Here is a 22,261-nt window from a genome sequence, read left to right as displayed (position 1 = left end):
TGTTCATCAGGGCCTATTGCCAGATTCAGGGGCACTGCCCACTCCAGAGTGGGTCAGACCTCCAGCCTGCTTTCCACCTGGACCACAGCCCAGTGGAGCAGCCAGCCTGCAGAGAAAAGCTGGGCTGGAAGAGACTCCATCCTTGGCCATCCTCTCCTGTGGGCCCTTAAAATGATACCCTGGGGGCGCCTGGGTGGCACAGTGGTTAAGCGTCTGCCTTCGGTTCAGGGCGTGATCCCGGCGATCTGGGATCGAGCCCCACATCAGGCTCCTCCGCTATGAGCCTGCTTCTTCCTCTCCCACTCCCCCTGCTTGAGTTCCCTCTCTCGCTGGCTGTCTCTATCTCTGTCAAATAAATAAATAAAATCTTTAAAAAAAATGATACTCTGGGCTTGGGGAGCGGATGCCATTGGAGAAGTTGAGGCTCATCCTTTCTCAAGAACGCAAAATCCTTTTAAGGCAACGTGTCCCGCCTCTCCCAACCATATAAGGGCAGCTTTGGTGTAATAGCTTCTACAAAACAAGCCCCACCCAGAGTCAAGCTGGCTTTGACTTTGGCCTGGGCCTCCTGCCAGGGCAGGGCACCTGCCAGACTGGCTTAGGCCAGTCTGAGTGAGTTGGCCTCTGGTGCCTGCGTTTCTACATGCTCAGCTCCACAAAGGTGGCCTATATATAGGGAGAGAATGGATGGAAGCGCTTTTCCAACTCAGTCCTCTAAGGGGCAGGCAGGGTGATTGTCTTTCACCAACACTGACCTTGGAGTTGAAAAGAAGGAACAGCAAGATTAACGAAGAATGTCTGAGACACAAACACACACAGTGGACAAATTTTCTGTTAAGCAGCCTCAGGTAGCTCCGAGCCCCACCTTTTTGTAAATCTGAGCCAGTGCAGATGGGCGTGCCCTGATGCTTCTCGGTCACGCCCACCCCTCTCTTCCGCTCACATTGGCGAACGACACCTTTGGGGCGTGTCCAATCAGCAGTCCCCGCCCCCGCCGCTCCTATACAAGGGGGCAGTTCCGCGCGCGCCTGCCTAGTAAGCGCCGGACCTCGGGCCGGAGGTTGGGCGTCCGCGCTGCGACCCCCGGCGGGAGTAAGATGAACGGGACGCGGAACTGGTGTACCTTGGTGGACGTGCACCCGGAGGGGCAGACTGCGGTAAGAGAGAGTGGCCGCACCGCCTTCCCCGCCCCGTATTCTCGGTTTCCAGTTCCGTCCCTCCCGTGCCCAGCGCCGAGTTCGCTGACATCACCTGGGGCCGGCTTGGTGCCGTCCGCTCCTAGCGGCGCTTCTCTTTCTCTTTTTCTACCGCGGCGTGGCCAGCAGTGGGGGTGCTGGGGAGTCGCGGCAGGAAGGCTGTTCGGAGGCTTGGGGACTCGGGGCATCCCTGCCCTCTGGGAGGACACTGCAGCTCCTGCCCGGGACCCCGAGCGCGTATCCGGTCCGCGCTCTTTAGGCGTCCTGTGAGCAGTAGATAGGGTCATAGGAGAAATGAGCTCCTGGAACGGGATCTCTGCGCTCTTTGTACTTTGGGTCTCCGACGGGGGAGATTAGGCTTTTCTGTGGGTCCTAGTGGTCTCAGAGGCCCTTCAAAGAACTTATTGGTACCTTGCGTGGTCGGTAAGTAGACAAAGGGTAAAGTGAAATCCTGGGTCTTGGACGGTAGGACTCCAGGTACGCCGAGATTGGCCAGGAACTCCACCTTTCGGTGGGAGGGGTAGGGCTGTCCGCCTGGGGGTCACATCTCTGCTCGGATTTCTCCTTCCCCTTGCAGTTCTCCTGGTTCCCCTTCCCCCATCAGCCAACCGGTAGCTTCCTGGGACGGTTTGTTCACTTTGTTTCCGGGTCCAGCTACCAAGCTCCAGGCAAGTGAATGAAGGAGATGCCAGAACCTAGGCAAGAGAAGTGACCCACGCGAGAGCTTCCGGACGAAGGGAGGGTGGGGGAAAGAGGGGCGTTCTCCAGCGCTAACACATCTGTCTTGCTCCCTTCACTCCCTGGCTGCCTGTCCTTGTTGTTCTCCCCACCCCAGGTGACCATATGATTTTTCCTCTCCAGAGGCAGAGGAAGGTGACTTGTGGCTGAATGTTACTAGCCTTTGCTGGGGAACTTGACCCAGAATGGGTGTGTACTGTTTCATCTATTTTCAAGCTATTGTGGGTGAGAGGGAAATGGGAGCCAAGGTGATGGGGAGTTTGTATCCCTGCATTTCCCCTCCCTCCACTCTGTACCTGATTTCGGTCCTGGGTTCCAGTCTCAGCATGTCCCCTGGGGGAACTAACCCAGCTGCACTGGGATTATGGCTCTTCAAAATAACTCAAAGTAACTCGTAGAATAGTTTCTCATTTCAGGTTTAGAGTACAGATGATCACTTAATTCTTTTCACAGTCCCCTCTCCATTTCTGTCCAGTCTATAAGTGTTTCTGCCCACATTACAGCTCTTGCTACTGCCCAACCGGCCACTCCCCCAGCAATGCAATTCTGAACATAAAGAAATCCATCCTCTCTTATGTCAGCGCTAAGACCTACTGTGTGCTCTTACTCACTGTTTTGGAATGGTTGAGGCAGGGAAAAGGGTGTGAGGAAAATAAAGGAGAAGAGTGTTGGGCTTCTTTTTGTTCGCTGTACAAAAGATTCGGAAAGGTCTTAAGACCAGTGTATGGGTACTGTTGAGAATGGTTTGACACACTCTTCTGTCCCTTGATATTTTGTTGCTTGCCTCGTGGGGGAGAGTCAGTAGGAAAATAGTGAGCAACGAATTCAGTCAGTCCAGCCATGGATTAGTTTGAAGCTAATCAGAGATCTCTAGAACAAGGGGAGATAGAAATTCCCTTTATTCCTTCTTTGTAGGTTGGACTTTAGAGGTATTTTACTTCAAAGCTGTGAATGAAGTAAGCGTTGCTGGAATCTGTTCTTGGAGACATTCCTGAGCTGTTAAGAGGGGGAGGAGATGGTAAACAATCAATCAGGCAGGAGATAGGCTTTGTCTCCGGATTCCTCTCCTCTGAGCCAGCCTGAAGATAGAATTTATGGCTCTGGACAGTCCCCAGGAAGCTGTAGTATCTTCACACCATCTAGTGAGTGCTCAGCACATGCTCAGAGTGAGTGAATGAATATGTAAATGAACAGATGTTTCTCCTTAGTGTCAGCAGTGCGGGCAATTTAACCAGCTGGTGTGTCCTAGTGGGAGTGAGGACCCTGGGACTCTGTTGGTGTTTCCCTACTAACCAGGCCATGTGCGTTGGTGCCTCACACATGGACATGGTAATATGGCTAATACCTCTCTGGATTATTTTTATTGTTGGTGGCAGATGCAGCAGGTGTGGTGAGCCAATATTTTTCATACTGCAGATCATCACTACTAGTGGGTCTGAAGTCAACTTAGTGGGTTAGAACCCTAGCATTAGAAAAGAAACGGATTCCGATTACATGACATTCTAGACTAGGCAGACATGTGGAGACAACAAAGAGATCAGTGGTTGCCAGGAGTTTTGAGGGTAGAGGGGAGAGGAGTCGACCGCAGAGGATTTTTTTCTTTTCGTCCTAACCCACAGAATGTACGTTATTCACTTTACTTGAGTGAGCCCCAAGGGGAACCGTGCGCTTTGGTGATGGTGATGTGTACCTTCATTCTTGGTAACAAACGTGCCATTCTGGTGAGTGAGATGGGTGATGGAGGAAGCCATACCTGTGTGGGGGCAGGGAGTATATGAGAACTCTCTGGGCCTTCCTGTCGATTTTGGTGTAAATCTAAAACTGCTCTAAACAAAAATCTTCAAAATAAAAGAAATAGAATTAGTGCTATCAGAGTGTTAGGGTGGACATTTTTAGCAAAAGTTTTGTTTCAGTTATATGTATTTATACATATTGTGTGTGAGTGTGTGTTTACTAGATCTTGAGGTAAAATTTTTTTTAGGTCAGAGGAGTTTGCAAGCCACTGTAGTAAGTTATAGAAGCACAAACAAACCTCAGACATTTTTATTAAACATTCCCATTAAGTTCCTTTGGTTATAAGCAGCAGAGAGGGACTCTAGCTAACGTAAGCAGAAGAGGAATTTATTAGAAGGAAATGGGCAGTCACAGAGTTTAAGGGAAAGCTTAAAAAATGCGAACCAAGGCTGTTCACATTGGCAGCACATGTACTAAAATTGAACCGATATGGAGAAGATTGGCATGGTCCCTGTGCAAGGGTGACACGCAGTCATGAAGTGTTCCCTGGTTTTCAGTGGTATTACAATAGCAGTGTGTGGTGACAGATGGTAGCTACACTTGTGCCGAGCACAGCATAGCGATGGAGTTGTCAGATCACTATGTGGTACACCTGAGACTAATGTAACATGGTGTCAGCTGGACTTCAATTAAATAAAGTGTGAACCGGGAGAGTCTTGGATCTGGCTAAGTGGAAGGAAGTAATGGAGGGTTTCTACATCTGGGTGTATTGGTTCAAGGTGTTTTTGCTATTCTGCCCGAGACTCCAAGGAGAGGGTGTCATTGGCCCCTCAACCACCTTGGGCAGGGCAATGTGGGGTTCCTTGATGGACAGGCTCACCAGATTATCCTGTAAAGGAGGGAGATTATGCAAAGCAAAACCCAAGTGCTGTTACCGGTAGAGGAAGATGGAAGCTGTGTGGCAAAAGCAACAGAAGTTCACTCTATTAGACTTTGGTTTGAATGATCTCTTTCTTTTTCTTAAAAAAAAAATTTTTTTTTTTTTTTAATTAAGTGGTCTCCACACCCAACGTGGGCTTGAACTCACGACCCTGAGATCAAGAGTTGCATGTTCCACTGACTGAGCCAGCCAGGCACTCCTCTTTCTCCCTTCCTCCCTCCCTCCCTCTCTTTCTTTCTTTCAGATTTTATTTATTTATTTTGAGAGAGAGAGAGAGTACAAGTGGAGGCAGAGGGAGAGAGAGAATCCCAAGCAGACTCCATGCTCGGTGCAGAGCCTGACATGGGGCTGGATCCCAGGACCCTGAGATCATGACCTGAGCTGAAGTCAAATGCTTAATTGACTGGGCCACCCAGGTGCCCCTCTTTTTTTCTTTATAAATCATTTTTCAATCAAAGGAACATATGTGCCTGATTTTTTAAAAGATTAATATTATCTAAAGACTTTTTAAAAGAAACTAGCAAGCAGTTTCCTACCGCAAGCCCTGCCCCATGGGAGAGACCACATTCAACTCTTAGCACTTTTGTCTGGTATTTACCCCCATGTTTCTAAGTAATATGCTTAGAGCGATACTTCTTAGTTTATCAGTTTTAGACATCTGTTGACTTCCTGCGGTAGGAATTATAGGAAAGTTTATACTCCCACCCCTTACATACTCTCTTTCCCTTCTCCCATCCTCCTAGTATATTTACATCACAATTTTTGACTAAACTATGAGTTCTGTTAATAGCATTGTGGTTAAGAGCCTGGTCCTGGGAATCTGACCTTACAGTGGGGCTGTAGTCAAGGCTTTGATGTTTGCTTTGCCTAAGATCATTTCATTAAATTACTTAATCTTTTCCATCTTAGTTTCCTCATCTGTAAAACAGGGATTATAATTGCACCCTTCTAATGTTGTTGTGAGAATTAAATAAAATAGTGTATGTGAAACATTAAGCACAGTGCCTGGAATATAGTAGGTGCTCAGTGCTAGCTGTTATTTTCTGTTTGCTGTGCTTACTGGCTTAGATGAGACTGTTTTAGCCTCTCGTGAGACCCCTGCCCAAGGGATGGAGGAAGAGTCTGGGAGCTCTCTGGTCTGGTCAAGGTTTCCTCCTTCTCACTTTGTTCATGTTGATGCTTATCTGTTCCTTTCCCCTTGCCTCTGCCAGTGGAGGGGCCTGTAGTAGGCCCAGAGTAACCTTTGCTAGCACCATCTCAGCCGGGACTGGTCTTAGAGGAGTGATGGTCAGGGTTCATATTTTAGTATCCTGCTCTAGGCGCCTTTCCTCTTCCTCCTTTTTCTGACTCATGGTCTAGGCAGCTGATGTCCCATGATGCTCTGGGCTCCTTGGTAAGATGATTCCCTTTAAGTAATCTATCAGCGTTACCCTTCCTCAGAATATTTACATTTTTTTCATCTCCAATTATTCTGTCTTTGTAAGATTTTATTTATTTGAGAGAGAGAGAACACAAGGAATGGTGGGAGGGGGAGGGTAGAGGGAATGGGAGAAGCAGACTCCTCGCTGAGCAGGGAGCCGGATGCGGGGCTCCATCCCAGGACCCTGAGATCATGACCTGAGCTGAGGGCAGATGCTTAACCAACTGAGCCACCCAGGCATCCCTCTAATTTTTTTTGTCTTGATCAGTCTTGGCCGGAGAGTTTCAACAACGCCTGGGTGGATTTGGAATTTTTTCATCAGTTACAGCTAGAACATTTGTCTTTACCCTGGAACAAGTGTTATTCCTTTAGGATCTCAGAAGCTGAATTAGTTTAATACCAAGTCTTTCTTGAGCTCCATTCCTTTAAAAAATTTTTTTTGGCGGCAGTGGCAAGGGGGTGGCTCACTCAGTTAAGCATCTGCTTTGGCTTAGTTTATGACCCCTGGGTCCTGGGATCGAGTCCCAAGTTGGGCTCCCGGCTCAGTGGGGAGTCTGCTTCTCCCTCTCCCTGCCCCACCCCACTTGCGCGTGCAATCTCACTCTCTCTCTCTCTCTCAAATAAATAAATAAAATCTTTAAAAAAATAAAAAAAATTTTTTTAAACTAAAGCTATGATTTTTTGAAGGTTTGCTATGGGCCTAATTTTTCTATAACTACTTTAATGAGCTATACTTCATAGACTGCATGAATAACCCATTTAAAATGTATAATTCAGTGGCTTCTAGTGTAGTCACTGAGTTGTACAGTCATCAACACAATCAGTTTTAGAACATTTTCTCTAGCCATAAAGGAATCCTTATCCATTAGCAGTCACTCCCCATTTTCTCTTAGCGCACTCCCCTGCCCCAGCCCTAGACAACCACGAGTCTATTTTCTTTCTCTGAGATTTTCTATTCCAGGTATTTATGTAAATATGGTCATAGAATGTGTGATCCTTTGTGACTGGCTTCTTTCAATTAGCATGATGTTGTTTTTATGGTTGATCCACGTTGTAACATGAATCAATACTTCATTCCATTTTATTTTATTTTTTTAAGATTTTATTTATTTGAGAGAGAATGAGAGAGCACAAATGGAAGGGGAAGGGCAAGGGTAGAGGGAGAGGTATAATCAGGCTCCCTGCTGAGCAGGGAGGATGGACAGATGGACTGACCTGGACTGAGGGATGACGTGGGTCTTGTTCCCAGTACTCTGGGATCATGACCTGAGCCGAAGGCAGACGCTTAAGTGACTGAGCCACCCAGGCGTCCCCTGTACGTCATTCTTTTTTAAAGCTGAATGATATTCCATTGTATGGATATATCATCACATATGTTCATCATGGATAAGTGTTGGTGGACATTTGGGTAGTTTCTACTTTTTATCTATTATGAATAATGCTGCTATGAACATTTACTTACAAGTTTTTATATGGACATATATTTTAATTTCTTTTGGAGAGACATACCTAGGAATGGAATTGCTGGGTCAGAATATTTGCATTTTGAAAGAGGATTCCTCTAGCGTCATTCTACTTACTCCAAAGGAGTAAATGAATTCTAAAATGGTGAGAGCCCTGGCTCTGTGACACCGGGATGGGGAAGAAACTCCTGGGCAGAGGAACCTTTCAAGTTTGGTGACTGCCCGTTCCTTCCACTCAGAACACCTGTCCCCAGCTCAGCCCGTAAATTCCTCCTCACACCATTCTTCTCCCCCATTCATTGCCAGAGTCTTACTTTCTAAAGAACTACAGCTGATGTCTCCAGTCCTGCCAGGAATTTGGGGAATCCTGAGCTCTGCAAGAGGATCTGTGTGAGGAAGCTTACCCAGTCACCTGGCATTTGGCGCCAGCATTGGCCATATTTTTCGGGGGTGGGGGATGGGGTGTTCACCCAGATGGTTTCGGTTCCAGACACATGTGCTCAGAGCAGGTGAGACGAGCTTCCCCGCCTGCCGGTAATTATGGTACATGCCTCTTTGGGTCACAATGCAGAGTCTTGTGAAATACTTTTGTTTCTTAGGGGTGGGGAGGTCTCATTAGGGGAATAGGTATGTGCCAGGGAGGCTGGTGGCCTAGATTTAAGCCTGGCCAGCAGGGGCAGGAAGAAGAGAAGAAAATACAGGGTATGATGGGATGGGTAGATGACGGAAGAAAAAGGAAATGATCTTCTAGGATCTGGAGGGCCAAAAGCGAAGAATGACAAAATGACAAGAGAGAGGAGGGGGAACTGCCCCTCCATCCCAGGCTGGCTGGGCACCTGGCAGGTTTCCTGGAGAGCGACTGGCTCAGCTAAAGGTGTCTTCTTCACATGGAGCATTCAGGAGCCCACCGCCCTTCTTGTACACACTCCCTGTTAGGCCTCTTCTGCCCTGTCGGTTCCCTGCAGCAGGTCTCCAGGTGATGAGAAAGGCTGCCCCATTTAGGGTGCCACCTTAAATCCTTTTTCTCATTTCACCTCCCCATCACCCCTGTCAGCCCTCTGCAGAGTGTTTGTCCAGCCCATGCCTCTGGGCAGGTAGCCAGACAAAAAGCAGACACCTGTGTCGTTGGCTAATCTGTGGGGAGGAGCGGAATAATTCTTTGTGTCATACTTAACAAAGGGCCATTTCTGGCCTAGAGAGCCCAGTAGAAGGCAGAACCAAGGCTGCCCAAGACCTGAGAGTGGAGTGGCAGCCAGGAGAGGGTAAGCCCCAACCACCGCGTCTGGCACTCTTTGACTTTATTGGGGTTTACCTTGTGCTGGCCTCTTGGGAGCCAGTGTTTCAAGTGGCTGGCTATTCCCATTTCTCAGAAGGGGCAACTTGAGGCGGCTGCTGCAGCTATCTGGGAGACTGCGTACATTTCGGGTAGGAGAGGGGATAGGACTGAGGGACAAAGTAATGGAGGAATGGGTTACAGAGGAAAGATGAATTAAGGATGCTGGTTTCCAGCTCAGGGGCAATCTCCACTGCCCTTACTTCCTAGAAAGATCCTTGACCCTCACCTGCCACCCGTGTTCATGACCCCCATAGCAGCCTGGGGAGTGGGAGCAAGGGAAACATAACTTCCCATAGATCTTTCCCCTATCACATGAGCCTGGGGTGAGGGAACCTCTGGGGCCTCCCTCTTTATCTCCCTATCGGTTCTCCACAGCGTCTTGATCTCTAACCCCTCAGCTATGTGTTCACCCCTCCCTGCTCCGAGGAGTGACTCACAGCCGGAGATTTGTTTGAACAGAGGCGCGAGGCTGCCTGTAATTTGGAGGTGGCTGGGCTTCTCCCCAAGAATGTTTATGAGGTTGGAGGCTGCTTACCTTGTGATTAGCTGCTGCTTTTTCCCTAGAGAAGGCTCTACTGCTTATCTTGCCTCTCGGAGAGTCCCCGGTGGGACTTCTGTGCTAGACATTTTGGGGTATTCCTAAAGCTCCCTGGAACCTGCTCATAGCCCTGAGATCACTCCAGCTCCAGAAAACAACTAATGGCACCACGCAGAGATGGGCCTGGGTTTCCCTCCTTAGCTCTGGACTGGGGTTGTGGGTTGAGTTCATGGCCTTGCAGACTGGATTCTCTGGTTCTGGAGGCTGAGGTGGCAGAGAGAGCCCTAGGTTTGTTCACAGGCTTCATTTAGACAGTTTGGCTCACACACCCTCCTGCCCGTGTCTTCCCAGAGCTCCTTGGGAAAGTAATGCCGTCTCACCTTTGTGAAGCGGTTTATGATTTGCAAAGCACTTTCACACTATGCTACGTCTCTGCCTGCCCTGCCTTAAATGTAGTCGGGGTACGTATTACCACTACCATTTTGCAGATAGAAAACAGTCCCTGAGAGATAAAGCGATTTGCTCAGGATTAGTAGGTGTCGGTTGGACTCAGACCCCACCTCCAACTCCAAGTTTAGCACTTTTTCTTGCCTTCTCTTAATTTATGTATTTAACTAGACCAGTGCTGCACAAACACATTTTTGTTGCTGAAGTTTAAAAACACTGTAGAAGCATGGCCTGAAAGTCCCTTTACTCCTTTGTCCTTCTCTTGTTTAATGTGTATAAATTCAGTGCTTTCCCACGTGCTTACATTCTGGAAATGCCCTGTGGCCTGGTGTTTGGGAACACTGACTCTAGAGCCACAGGACCTGGGTTTGAATCCTGCCTCTGACCCTTGCTAGTTACATGGCCTTGGGCAAGATACTTAATGTCTGTGTCTTGGTTTTCTCATCTATAAAATAAGGATGTTGATAAATAGCATTTACCACATAGTATTATTCTGAGGATTAGATGAGTTAATATGTATAAAGCACTTAGAACCGAGCCCAGTAGGGTTCAGCACATAGTAATTGCTATGTATAGAAGTTGGCAGTTACTGTGAACGTGTGTGTGTGTGTGTGTGTGTGTGTGTACTTAAACGTATATGTGTATATATATGTATATGTACTTAAATAAGTCATTTTTTTATGAATTAGTGCCTTGCTTTTTTCCTCCTTTATCTTGGAGATCATTTCCTGTCGGTTCACAGAAGTTTATTTATCAGCAGTGTAGTATTCCATGTGGATGATACCATACTCTATTCACTTACTCACCGACTGGAGGATAGTTATGCTGTTTCCAGCTTGTAACTGTTGTAAACAGTACGGCAGTCAACAGTTTAACACATATATCTTTTGGCAAGTGCGTGTGGATATTCGTAGGGCATCTTCCTAAAAATGGAATTACTGGGTCAAATGATTTACAAAATGTGCAAATATTTTTTATTAATATTGGCAAATTAACTTCCAAAATACTTGTATAACTTTACACTCTCTCTAACAATATATAGCATGCCCTTTCTCCCTGCGCCCTCACCAATCCTGGATATTATCAGTATTTTCATTTATTTTTTTATTTTTTTATTTTTAATTTATTTTATTTTATCTTATTTATTTTTTAAAAGATTTTATTCATTTATTTGACAGAGAGAGAGGCAGCGAGAGCGGGAACACAAGCAGGGGGAGTGGGAGAGGGAGAAGCAGGCTTCCCGCTGAGCAGGGAGCCCGATGCGGGGCTCGATCCCAGAATGCTAGGATCATGACCTGAGCTAAAGGCAGATGCTTAATGACTGAGCCACCCAGGTGCCCCTCTTTGTTTTTTTAAAAATATTTTGTTTATTTATTTTGTGTGAGAGAGAGAGCATGAGAGAAGGGGAGGGGCAGAGAGAGGGGGAGAAACAGACTCCCCGCTGAGCAAGGATTCCCAGCTCGGGCTCGATCCCAGGACCCTGAGATCATGACCTGAGCCGAAGGCAGACACTTAACTGACTGAGTCACCCAGGCGCCCCAGTATCTTTAATATTTGCCAGTTTGTTGGTCTAGAAATGCTATTTCTGCAGGATTTACATGAGGAAAAGTCCATTGCTTTACTGAGAGCAAGAAAGAAGGCTTGTGTATGGGGGAAGTTTTAAAGCATAGCAATAAAATGGACAGCTGTGCACTGAACTCTCAGCTTAAGAAATAGAACATTACCAATCTTTTCGAAGCCCCTGGGGTCCTTCCTGGTTCATAACCCTCTGCTTCCTCCACAAAGTGATCACTGTCTCGAATTTTGTGTTTATTTCCTTGCTCGTTATTACACTTTTCCTACATGGACAAGTGATATAGTGCTTGGTTTGGCATGTTTTGAACTTTATATTCATGGCATTATCTATATTCTCTAGCTTGTTTTTTTTTAAGTTTATTTATTTATTTATTTATTTATTTATTTATTTATTTAAGTAATCTCTACACCCAGTGTGTGGGGCTTAAACTCACGACCCTGAGATCAAGACTCACATGGTCTTCTGACTGAGCCAGCCAGGTTCCCCTTCTATAGCTTGCTGTTAAACTTGCCATTAATTTGGAGATCCATTCATGTCGATACATGAAGCTGTAATTCAGTTATTTTCACAGATGAATACTAGTTCATTTTACTATATGCCAGAGTTTATTCATCCATTTTCTCGTCAGCGGATCCTCTAGGCTATTGCCAGTGTGTAGCCATCACAAACAATGCTGCTGTGAACATACGTCTGCATGTTTCCTCTTTACACTTTTTTTCTTAATTTAAAGATTTATTTATTTATTTGAGAGAGAGAGGGAGAGAGCGCGTGAGTGGGAGGGGCAGAGGGAGAGGGAGAGGGAATCTCAAGCAGACTCTGTGCTGAGCGCAGAGCCTGATGCAGGGCTTGATCTCATGATCCTGAGATTATGACTTTAGCAGAAACCAAGAGTCAGACACTTAACCAACTGCAACACCCAGGCGCCCCTCCTCTTTACACTTCTTCTATTTTTTTTTAAGATTTATTTATTTGAGAGAGAGAGAGAGAGCATGAGTGGGAGGGGCAGAGGGAGAGGGAGAGAAAATCTCAAGCAGACTCCAAGGGCTGAGTGAGGAGCCTGACTCGGGACTTCATCTCACGACCCTGAGATCACCTGAGCTGAAATCCAAAGTTAGAGCTTAACCCACTGCACCACCCAGGCGCCACTACACTTCTTAAATCTATCAATTTAATGAAATTCTCCCCAAGATGATAACTCATTATTGTTTTAACTAGCATTTCCCTAATTACTGGTAAGGTTGAACATCTTTCATGTATTTTTAAATTTTACATTAAAATTTTTTCCAATAATAGATTTTATTTAACCCAATATATGCAAAGGTTATCATTCCAAGTGATCAGGATAAAAAGAAATTATTCAATTTTTTGTACTATGACTTTGTACAGAACATCTCTATTTGGACTGGCCACATTCCAAGTGGTCTATAGCCACATGTGGCTAATGGCTACCATATTGGACAATATAGTTCTTTTTTTTTTTTTTTAATATTTTATTTTTTTATTTATTTGACAGAGACAGCCAGCGAGAGAGGGAACACAAGCAGGGGGAGTGGGAGAGGAAGAAGCAGGCTCCCAGCGGAGGAGCCTGATGTGGGGCTCGATCCCAGAACACTGGGATCACGCCCTGAGCCGAAGGCAGACGCTTAACGACTGCACCACCCAGGCGCCCCTGGACAATATAGTTCTTGATAGTGAATGACTTGACTTACCTGACCCAACTCCCTATATTCAGACCAAACCTCTGCTTTATCAATCCATATGTCCCATCTTTCTACCAACTGATTTATTTATTTATACATTAAAATTTCTTTAAAAAAGATTTTATTTATTTCTTTGTTAGAGAGAGAGAGAGTACAAGCAGGGAGAGCAGCAGCATCTAGAGCAAGAAACGAATCATTAGCCCCACAGAAGCCCCCACTTCTAGTCATTATCCCCTTCGAGTCAGTACCTACCCCCATCCTTCAGGGGTAACCACTATCGTGACTTCTAAAGTATATATTAGTTTTGCTTGTTTTTATACTTTTTATGTAAGTGGAATCATATAGTATACTTTAGTGTCAGAATTCTTTTGCTTAACATTTCTGTGAAGTTTATCCGTGTTGTGTGTACAGTAGCTCGTTTTTTTTCATGGCTGTACACTGTTCCATTGTATGGCTATATCCCAATTTTAATTATATCCATTCTACTCTTCTTAAAAAAAAAAAATGTGGTTTTAGGGTGTGCCTGGGTGGCGCAGTTGGTTAAGCATCTGACTCTTGGTTTTGGCTTAGGTCATGAGATCGAGCCCTGTGCCCGGCTCTGTGCTCAGCACAGAACCTGCTTAAGATCCTCTCTCCCTCTACCCATCCTCCCAAAGCATGCTTCCTTGCTCACTCTCTCTCTAAAATAAACAAATACATCTTTTAAAAAAATGTGGTTTGGAACGCCTGCGTGGCTCTGTCGGTTAAGCATCTGCCTTCGGCTCAAGTCATGATCCCAGGGTCCTGGGATCGAGCCCTGCATTGGGCTCCCTGCTCGGCGGGAAGCCTGCTTCTCCCTCTCCCACTCCCCCTGCTGGTATTCCCTCTCTTGCTGTGTCTCTCTCTGTCCAATAAATAAAATCTAAAAAAAAAAAAATGGGGCTTTAGGGACACCTGGCTTAGTTGGAAGAGCATATGACTCTTGATCTTGGGGGTTTGGGTGTAGAGATTACTTAAAAATAAAATCTTTAGGGGCCCCTGGGTGGCAGAGTCAGTTCAGTGTCTGACTCTTGGTTTTAGCTCAGGTCATGATCTCAGGGTCCTGGGATTGAGACCCGTGTTGGGCTCCATGCTGAGCATGGAGTCTGCTTGAGATTCTCTCTCTCCCCCTTTCCTCCTCCCGCTCATGCTATCTCTCTCTCTCTCTAAAATGAATAAATAAAATCTTTAAAAAATAAAATAAAATCTTTAGGGGCACCTGGGTGGTGCAGTTGGTTAAGCATCTGCTTTCAGCTCAGGTTGTGATCTCTGGGTCCTGGGATCAAGCCCTGCATTGGGCTTCCTGCTTCTTTCTCTCTCTCTCTCTCTTTCTCCCTCCCCTTCTGCTCTTCCCTACCACTTGTTTTCTCTCTCTCTCTCTTTCTAATAAATAAAATCTTTAAAAAAATGTGGTTTTATGTATGTATGTATGTATGTATGTATTTAAGAAATCTCCACACCCATCGTGGGGTCGAACTTTTGACCCTGAGATTAAGAGTCGCATGCTCTACCAATTTAGTCCGCCAGGTGCCCCTATCCATTTTATTATTGAACATTTGGATAAATTCTAATTTTTGGCTATTATGAGAAATGCTACTGTGAACATTCTAGTATCTTTTTTTATGGGTAGAATTTTTTGTTTGTAGGGGAAACATAGGTATACATTTCTGTTGGGTAGATAACTGGGAGTAGAATTGCTATGTTACAGGGTTTGCAGATGTTCATCTTTGGTAGATGTTTCCAAGGAGATTATGGTAACGAGCAATCCCACCATCAGTGTAGGAGAGTTCTGATTGTTCCGTAGCCCCCAACACTTGTTTTTTGTTTTCATTTGTAGTCATTCTGATGGGTATTTTGTAGTATTGCCTTGTAGTTAACTCTTTGATGACGATGACTAATGAGACTGAACCTTTTTCAGATGTTTATTGGCCATTTGGATATCCTCTTATATGATGGGTCTTTTGAAGTCTCTTGCCCATTTTTCTGTTGGGCACCTGCTTTCTCTCCCTTTCTTTCCCTCTTTGCCCTTTCTCTCTCTCTTTCTTTAACTATAGTTTTTATTTTGGAATACTATTAAGTTTATAGGAACGTTGCAGAGATATTACAGAGAATTCTCATATACTCCTCGCTCAGTTTCCCCCAATGTTAACATCTTATATAACCATGGTACCGTTGTCATAACTAAGAAAATTAATGTTGGTACAAGACTATTAACTAAAGTATAGGCTTTATATGAATTTTGCCAGTTTTTCCACTAATGTACTTTTTCTGATCCAGGATCTAGTCCAGGATACCATGTTGTATTTAGTCTTTTTGTTTTATAGGAATTCTTAATATATTCTGAATAGTCTTTGCCAGATATATTCTGAGTGAATACCTTCTGCTCCGTGGATTGTCATGCAGTATCCTTTGATGAATAAAAGTTCAAAGTTTTAATGTAGTCCAATTTATCAAATTTTTTATGGGGAAGATATTTTTTGCTTTTTACATTTAAATCTGCAATCCAGGGATGCCTGGGTGGCTCAGGCGGTTAAGCGTCTGCCTTCGGCTCAGGGCATGATCTTGGGGTCCTGGGATTGAGACCCTCATCAGGCTTCTTGCTCAGTGGGGAGCCTGCTTCTCCTTCTCCCTCTCCCCCTCCGCCCTGCTCATGCTCTCTCTCCCTGACAAATAAATAAATAAAATCTTTTAAATAAATAAATAAATGTGCAATCCACTTGAAATTGATACTTGTATATGGTGTGAGGTAGAAGTTAATATACATCCTTTTTCCAACAAGGCACTTTTACTTCAGCTTATAAGCAAGCATATGCTATAGCAAATATTTTGAAGAGGGGCATTCCATCAAATTTTGAGGAGCTGGAACTTTTGTTTATGTGCTTTAGTCACTGTGTGTTCACTTAAGCAGCATACGGTCCATCTTACCGACTAATACACTAAGGCTGAGGGAGAATAAATCAATACACACAACAAATGAAAGCCAGAGTCAGTGTTTGAGCACAGGTCCAACTGTTCCAAATGTGATTCTTTTTCTGCAAAGAAGAGAGAAAGTCAGTTGGGGTTGAGGGGTAATGGACCAGGCAATAAATTTGGTGGTCATCTGGGTACTGCAGTGTATCATCTCATTCTGTCAAAAGAAAATATATTTTCTGAAATAAAAAAATTAAATATATAAGAAATAAAAAGAATTTGGCAGTAATCTACAAAAATGGAGGCAAGAGAGGGAGCTTACTTTGAATACCTAAGTTTATTTTATTTAATCTATTCAGTGGCGTACTAGTGGCCATTAAAAGCCAATTTTGAAGAATGTTGAGTATATGGAAATTAATGATGAACTATTTTTTTTTAAAGATTTTATTTATTTATTCAACAGAGATAGAGACAGCCAGCGAGAGAGGGAACACAAGCAGGGGGAGTGGGACAGGAAGAAGCAGGCTTATAGCGGAGGAGCCTGATGTGGGGCTCGATCCCATAACGCCGGGATCACGCCCTGAGCCGAAGGCAGACGCTTAACCGCTGTGCCACCCAGGTGCCCCTAATGATGAACTATTAAAGGGAAAAAGCAAGTATATAACTTTGTAAGGTAGTATGTTTTTAACAAATATGCGTAGAAAAATTATAAGGAATACACTAACATTTTAATAGTGGCTATTTTGGGGTAGTAGGATTATAAGTACTTATTTTCTTCATTATATTCTTCAGTTTTTGTCCCAGAACATGTTAAATTTTTGTTAAATAATTGTAGATTCACATACAGTTATAAGAAATAATAGAGATCCCCTATACCCTTTACTTAGTTTTCCTAAGTGGTAACATCTTGCAAAACTATAGCATGCTATCACAACCAGAATAGACCGTACAGTCCAGATACAGCATATGTCCACCAGCACAAAGATACTTCACGTTGGAGCCCACATGCACTTCCTTTTCACCCCCATCTTCTCTTTACCTCCCGACAACCGCTAATTGATTCTTCATTTCTATAATTTTTTCATTTCAATAATGTTAAATAAATGGAATCATACAATATGTAACCTTTTGTGATTGGCTTCTTTCCCTTAGCATGATTCTCTGGGAACTGTTGTTGTATGCATCAATAATTTGTTCTCTTTTTTTGCTGAGTAGTAAGTAGTCCATGCTACAGATACACCGCAGTTTGTTGTCTCTATTGAAGGGTATCTGGGTTGTTTGTAGTTTTGTGGTATTACAAATAAAGCTGCTCTAAACATCAGTGTACGCATTTTTGCATTAACGTAAGTCTTCATTTCTCTCGGATAAATGTCCAGGAGTACAGTTGCTAGGTCATACGGTATTTGTATGATTAGTTTTTAAAGAAACTGCCAGGAGCGCCTGGGTGGCTCAGTCGTTAAGCAGCTGACTTCAGCTCAGGGCCTGATCCCAGGGTCCTGGGATCGAGCCCCACATCGGGCTCCCTGATTGGCCGGAAGCCTGCTTCTCCCTCTCATACTCCCCTTGCTTGTGTTCCCTCTCTCGCTGTCTCTCTCTGTCAAATAAATAAATAAAATCTTAAAAAATATATATATATATATATAAAGAAACTGCCAATCTTTTTTCCCCCCAAAGTGGCTGTGTCACTTTACATTGCCACCAGCAATGTGGGAGTGATCCATTTTCTCCATATTGCCTGTGTTTGGTGGTGTCACTGTTTTTTGTTTTGGCCATTCTGATAGGTGTATAATGGTATCTCACTGTGGTTTTGATGTGTCTCTCCTTAATGACTGAACATCTTTTTATGTGCTTATTCACCATCTATATATCTTCCGTGAAATGTCTTTTCATGTCTTTTAGCCATATTCTAACAAAATATTAAGAAATAGAATCTCTATGTTCACGAGAGATACTGGTCTATATTGTTTACTTTTTTTCTTTTCTTATTTTAAAGATTTTATTTATTTATTTGAGAGAGAGAGAGAGAGCGAGCATGAGAGGGGAGAGGGAGAAGCAGGCTCCCTGAGGAGCAGTGAGCCCCAGGTGGGGCTCCATCTCAGGACCCTGGGATCATGACCTGAGCCGAAGGCAGTCACTTAACCAACTGAGCCACCCGGGCACCCTTACTTTTCTTTCTTTTAAAAAAAATTATGTTTGGTCTTTTCTGTGTTAAATTTTATTTATTTCTTCTCTTATCTGTATTAATTCCTTCCTCCTGCCCACTTTGGGTTTAATTTGTTGTTCTTTATCTAAAAGTGAGAAGCCTACATTGTTCATTTGAGGCTTTTTTCTTTTCTAATGTATGCATTTATTTATTTTTTAAAGTAATCTGTGTATCCAGTATGGGACTCAAACTCATGACCTTGAACGGTCAAGAGTTGCATGCTCTGCACCTGGGTGTCTCAGTCGGTTGAGCATCCAACTCTTGATTTCTGCTCGGGTCATGATCTCATGGCAGTGGGATTGAATCTTGCATCCCAGCTCCTGCTCATCAGGGAGTCTACTTGAGATTATTTCCCTCTGTCCCTCCCCCTGCTCCTATGCTCTCTCTCTCTTTCTATCTCTCGTTCTCTCTAAAATAAATGAATAAATCTTAAAAAAAAAAAAAAAAGTTGCATGCTCTACTGATTGAGCCAGCCAGGTGCCCCTCTAATGTTTACATTTAGTGTTTTGATTTTCCCTCTCAGAACTGCTTTATTTGATTATTTATTTATTTACAAAAGAGAGCAGAGTGAGTGTGAGGGGCAGAGGGAGAGGAAGAAGAAAGCTCCCTGCTGAGCAGGGAGCCCAATGCGGGCCTCAATCCCAGGACCCTGAGATCATGACCTGAGCTGAAGGCAGATGCTTAATTGACTGAGCTGCCCAGGCACCCCAGAACTGCTTTAGATATGTCCCACAAAATTTGACATTTTGTGTTTTCATTTTTGTTCAGTTCAGTGATTTTTAAAATTTCTCTTGAGACTTCCTTTTTCTTTACATTACTAAATATGTAATGTTTTCTTTATTTTTTTATTTTTATTTTTATTTGGGAGAAAGTGAGTGAGCCTGAGTAGGGGGAGGGGCAGCGGGAGAGGGAGAAGAAGCAGAGTCCCTGTTGATCATGGAGCTGGATGCAAGGCTGAATCCCAGGACCCCAAGATCATGACCTGAGCTGAAGTCAGGCACTCAACCGACTGAGCCACTCAGGTGCCCTTGAGACTTCCTTTTTGACCCAAGAATTATTTAGAAGTATGTTGTTTAGTTCCTAGTGTTTAGAATTTTTCCTTTTATCTTTCTGTTATTTCTAGTTTGATGCCATTTGGTCAGGTAACATGCTCTGTATGATTTCAGTTCTTTCAAGTTTGTTGGTTTGTTTTATGGTCCAAATTATTGTCTATCTTAATGTATGTTTTATAGGTACATGCAAAGAATGTGTACTCTGCTACTGAGGGGAGTGTTCCATACTGTTGGTTAGATGGTGTTGGTTGGTGATGTTGTTGAACTCTTATGTATCTTTGCTCATTTTGGCCTAGTTCTTTCTATTAATTGCTCAGAGATGTATGTTGAAGTCTCCAACTATAATTGTGGGTTTGTGTATTTCTCCTTTTAGTTCTTTAGTTTTTTCTTCACATATTTTCCAGCTTTGTTGTTTGGTGCATATCCATTTGGGATTGCTATGTTTTCTTTGTGGATTAACTCTTTTACATTATATAGTGACCCTCTCTGTCTCTGGTAATTCTCTCTGCTCTGAAGTTTACTTTATCTGATACTAATATAGCCACTCTTGCTTTCCTTTAATTAATGTTTGCATGATGTATCTATTCCCATCCGTTTACTTTTTTTTTTTTTCTTAAAGATTTTATTTATTTATTTGACAGAGAGAGAGAAAGCCAGCAAGAGAGGGAACACAAGCAGGGCTAGTGGGAGAGGAAGAAGTAGACTCCCAGTGGAGCAGGGAGTCCAATGTGGGGCTCGATCCCAGGACCCTGGGATCAGGCCCTGAGCCGAAGGCAGATGCTTAATGACTGAGCCACCTAGGCACCCCTCCCGTCCGTTTACTTTTTTTTTTTTTTAAGATTTTATTTATTCATTCGACAGAGATAGAGACAGCCAGCAAGAGAGGGAACACAAGCAGGGGGAGTGGGAGAGGAAGAAGCAGGCTCATAGCGGAGGAGCCTGATGTGGGGCTCGATCCCATAACGCGGGGATCACGCCCTGAGCCGAAGGCAGACGCTTAACCGCTGTGCCACCCAGGCGCCCCCCGTCCGTTTACTTTTAACTTGCTTATATGTTTACATTTAGATATGTTTCTTTTAGATAGCATGTATTGATTTGTGTTTTTAAATCAACTCTGCCAATCTCTGTTTTTTAATTGGTGTATTTAGACCACTTACATTTAATGTAATTATTGGCATGACAAAGCTGCCATTTTATTTTTGTTTTTTTGTTCTCTATTTTTCATTTATCTGTTTTATTTTCCCTGCCTTCCTATGGGTTACTTGAAAGCTTTCTAGCATTCCATTTTGATTCATTTGTTGTTTTTGAGTGTTATCTGTTTGTATAGACATTTTAATTATTGCTCCAGGTATTACACTTATATAAATATAACTTTTCACAGTCTACCAGTGGGCCATTTTACCAGTTTGAGTGAAGTATAGAAACCTTACCTTCCTTTACCCTCTCCCATTCATAATAAAATTAATTTAAATATTACCTCTATGTACTTTTATTTTTATTTATTTTTAAAAGATTATTTATTTATTTGTCAGAGAGAGAGAGAGAATGAGCGCACGCGTGAGAGAGAACATAAGCAGGGGGAGCAGCAGGCAGAAGGAGAAACAGGCTCCATGCTGAGCAAGGAGCCCGATGCGGGACTTGATCCCAGGACCCTGGGATCGTGACCTGAGCTGAAGGCGGACACTTAACTGACTGAGCCACCCAGGTGTCCCCTATTTTTATTTTTTTAAAGATTTTATTTATTTAGAGAGTGAGAGAGAGAGTGGGAGAAGGGACAGGGAGAGGGAGACAGAGAATCTCAAGGAGATTCTCCACTGAGTGTGGAGCCTGAGTGGGGCTTGATCTTACGACCATGAGATTTTGTCCTGAGCTGAGATCAAGAGTCGGAAGCTCAGCCGACTGTGTCACTGAGGTGGCCCCTCCTCTGTGTACATTTAGAACCAAATCAGACAGTGTTGTAATTTTAAGTTCAACCATCAAATGTATTTTAGAAAACCCAAGAGGAGAGGGAAAACCTATTGTATTCAGTGACGTTTTTGCTATCCATGTTGTTTCTGTCTTTCTAATGTTCCAAACTTCCTTTTGTATTGTTTCCTTTCTGTTTGAAGACCTTTTACAGCCATTCATTTTGTTTTTGTTTTCTTTTTCTTTTTGAGAGAGAGCGAAAGGAAGAGAGAACTTGCGATGCAGGGAAGGGCAGAAGGAAAGGGAGAGAATCCCAGACTCTGTGCTGAACTCAGAGCCTGACATAGGATGCCGAGCCCACACAGGGCTGAATCAGGACCCCAAGATCATGACCTGAGCCAAAAATCAAGAGCCAGCTGCTTAACCAACTGAGCCATCCAGATGCCCCACCTGTTTAAAAAAATTATTTATTTATTTATTCATTCATTCATTCATTCATTCATTCCAGAGAGAGAGCAGGATAGTGGAGGGAGGAGCAGAAGGACAGGGACAAGCAGACTTTACACTGCACACAGATCCCAATGTGGGACTTGACCTCATGACCCCGAGATCATGACCTGAGCCAAAATCAAGAGTCGGACACTTAACCGACTGAGCCACCCAGATTCTCCTACAGCCATTCTTTCAGTGTAGCTATATAGGTGAGAAATTCTCTTTAGTTTTCCTTTAGCTGAGAACATTCGTTTCTCCCCTCATTCCTGAAGAAGATATTTTGGTCATAGGATTGTTGATTAAGAGGTTTTCTTCAGTACTTGAAAATAGTGTGCCATTTTCTCCTCACCTTCTTGGTTTATGATGAAAAATCTGCTTTTTATTTAGAATGTTTTCCCCTTATAAGTGAGGTGTCATTTTTTTCTCTGACTTGAAAAGATTTTTTCTTTGTCTTTAGTTATTAAAAGTTTAATTATGATGTGTCTTGGCATGATTTGGGGGTTCATCCTGTTTGGGATTTGCTCAGCTCCTTGAATCTGTGGGTTTTTGTCTTTTGTAAAATTTGGAAGGTTTTCAGCCATTTATTTCTTTAA

General features: G+C 43.7%; 1 protein-coding gene and 1 non-coding gene across 5 annotated transcripts in view; both read left to right on the top strand.

The window, feature by feature from the left end:
* Nucleotides 1–1,036: 1,036 nt before the first annotated feature.
* The window catches only part of TUFT1 (tuftelin 1), a 44,864-nt gene continuing 23,639 nt past the window's right edge, over nucleotides 1,037–22,261 (top strand). For 3 of the 4 annotated variants that reach the window (XR_569771.2, XM_008695650.2, XM_008695649.2), the window contains exon 1: nucleotides 1,037–1,157. Coding sequence is in view for 3 of the 4 variants with exons in the window: in XM_008695650.2 (XP_008693872.1) it covers nucleotides 1,098–1,157 (60 nt within the window). In the remaining variant the exon portion in view is untranslated. The remainder of the gene's footprint in view (nucleotides 1,158–22,261) is intronic. The other variant, XM_008695651.2, reaches the window with a different exon arrangement.
* Nucleotides 4,120–4,222, top strand: LOC121102179. The gene has a single exon (XR_005834267.1). It is a non-coding gene; the product is annotated as a U6 spliceosomal RNA (small nuclear RNA).

Source organism: Ursus maritimus, unplaced genomic scaffold (assembly GCF_017311325.1).
Source record: "Ursus maritimus isolate PB19 unplaced genomic scaffold, ASM1731132v1 scaffold_12, whole genome shotgun sequence".
Classification (NCBI taxonomy): Eukaryota; Metazoa; Chordata; class Mammalia; order Carnivora; family Ursidae; genus Ursus; species Ursus maritimus.
The sequence above is the reverse complement of the archived record's forward strand: the minus strand, read 5'-3'. Positions and strand labels throughout refer to the sequence as shown.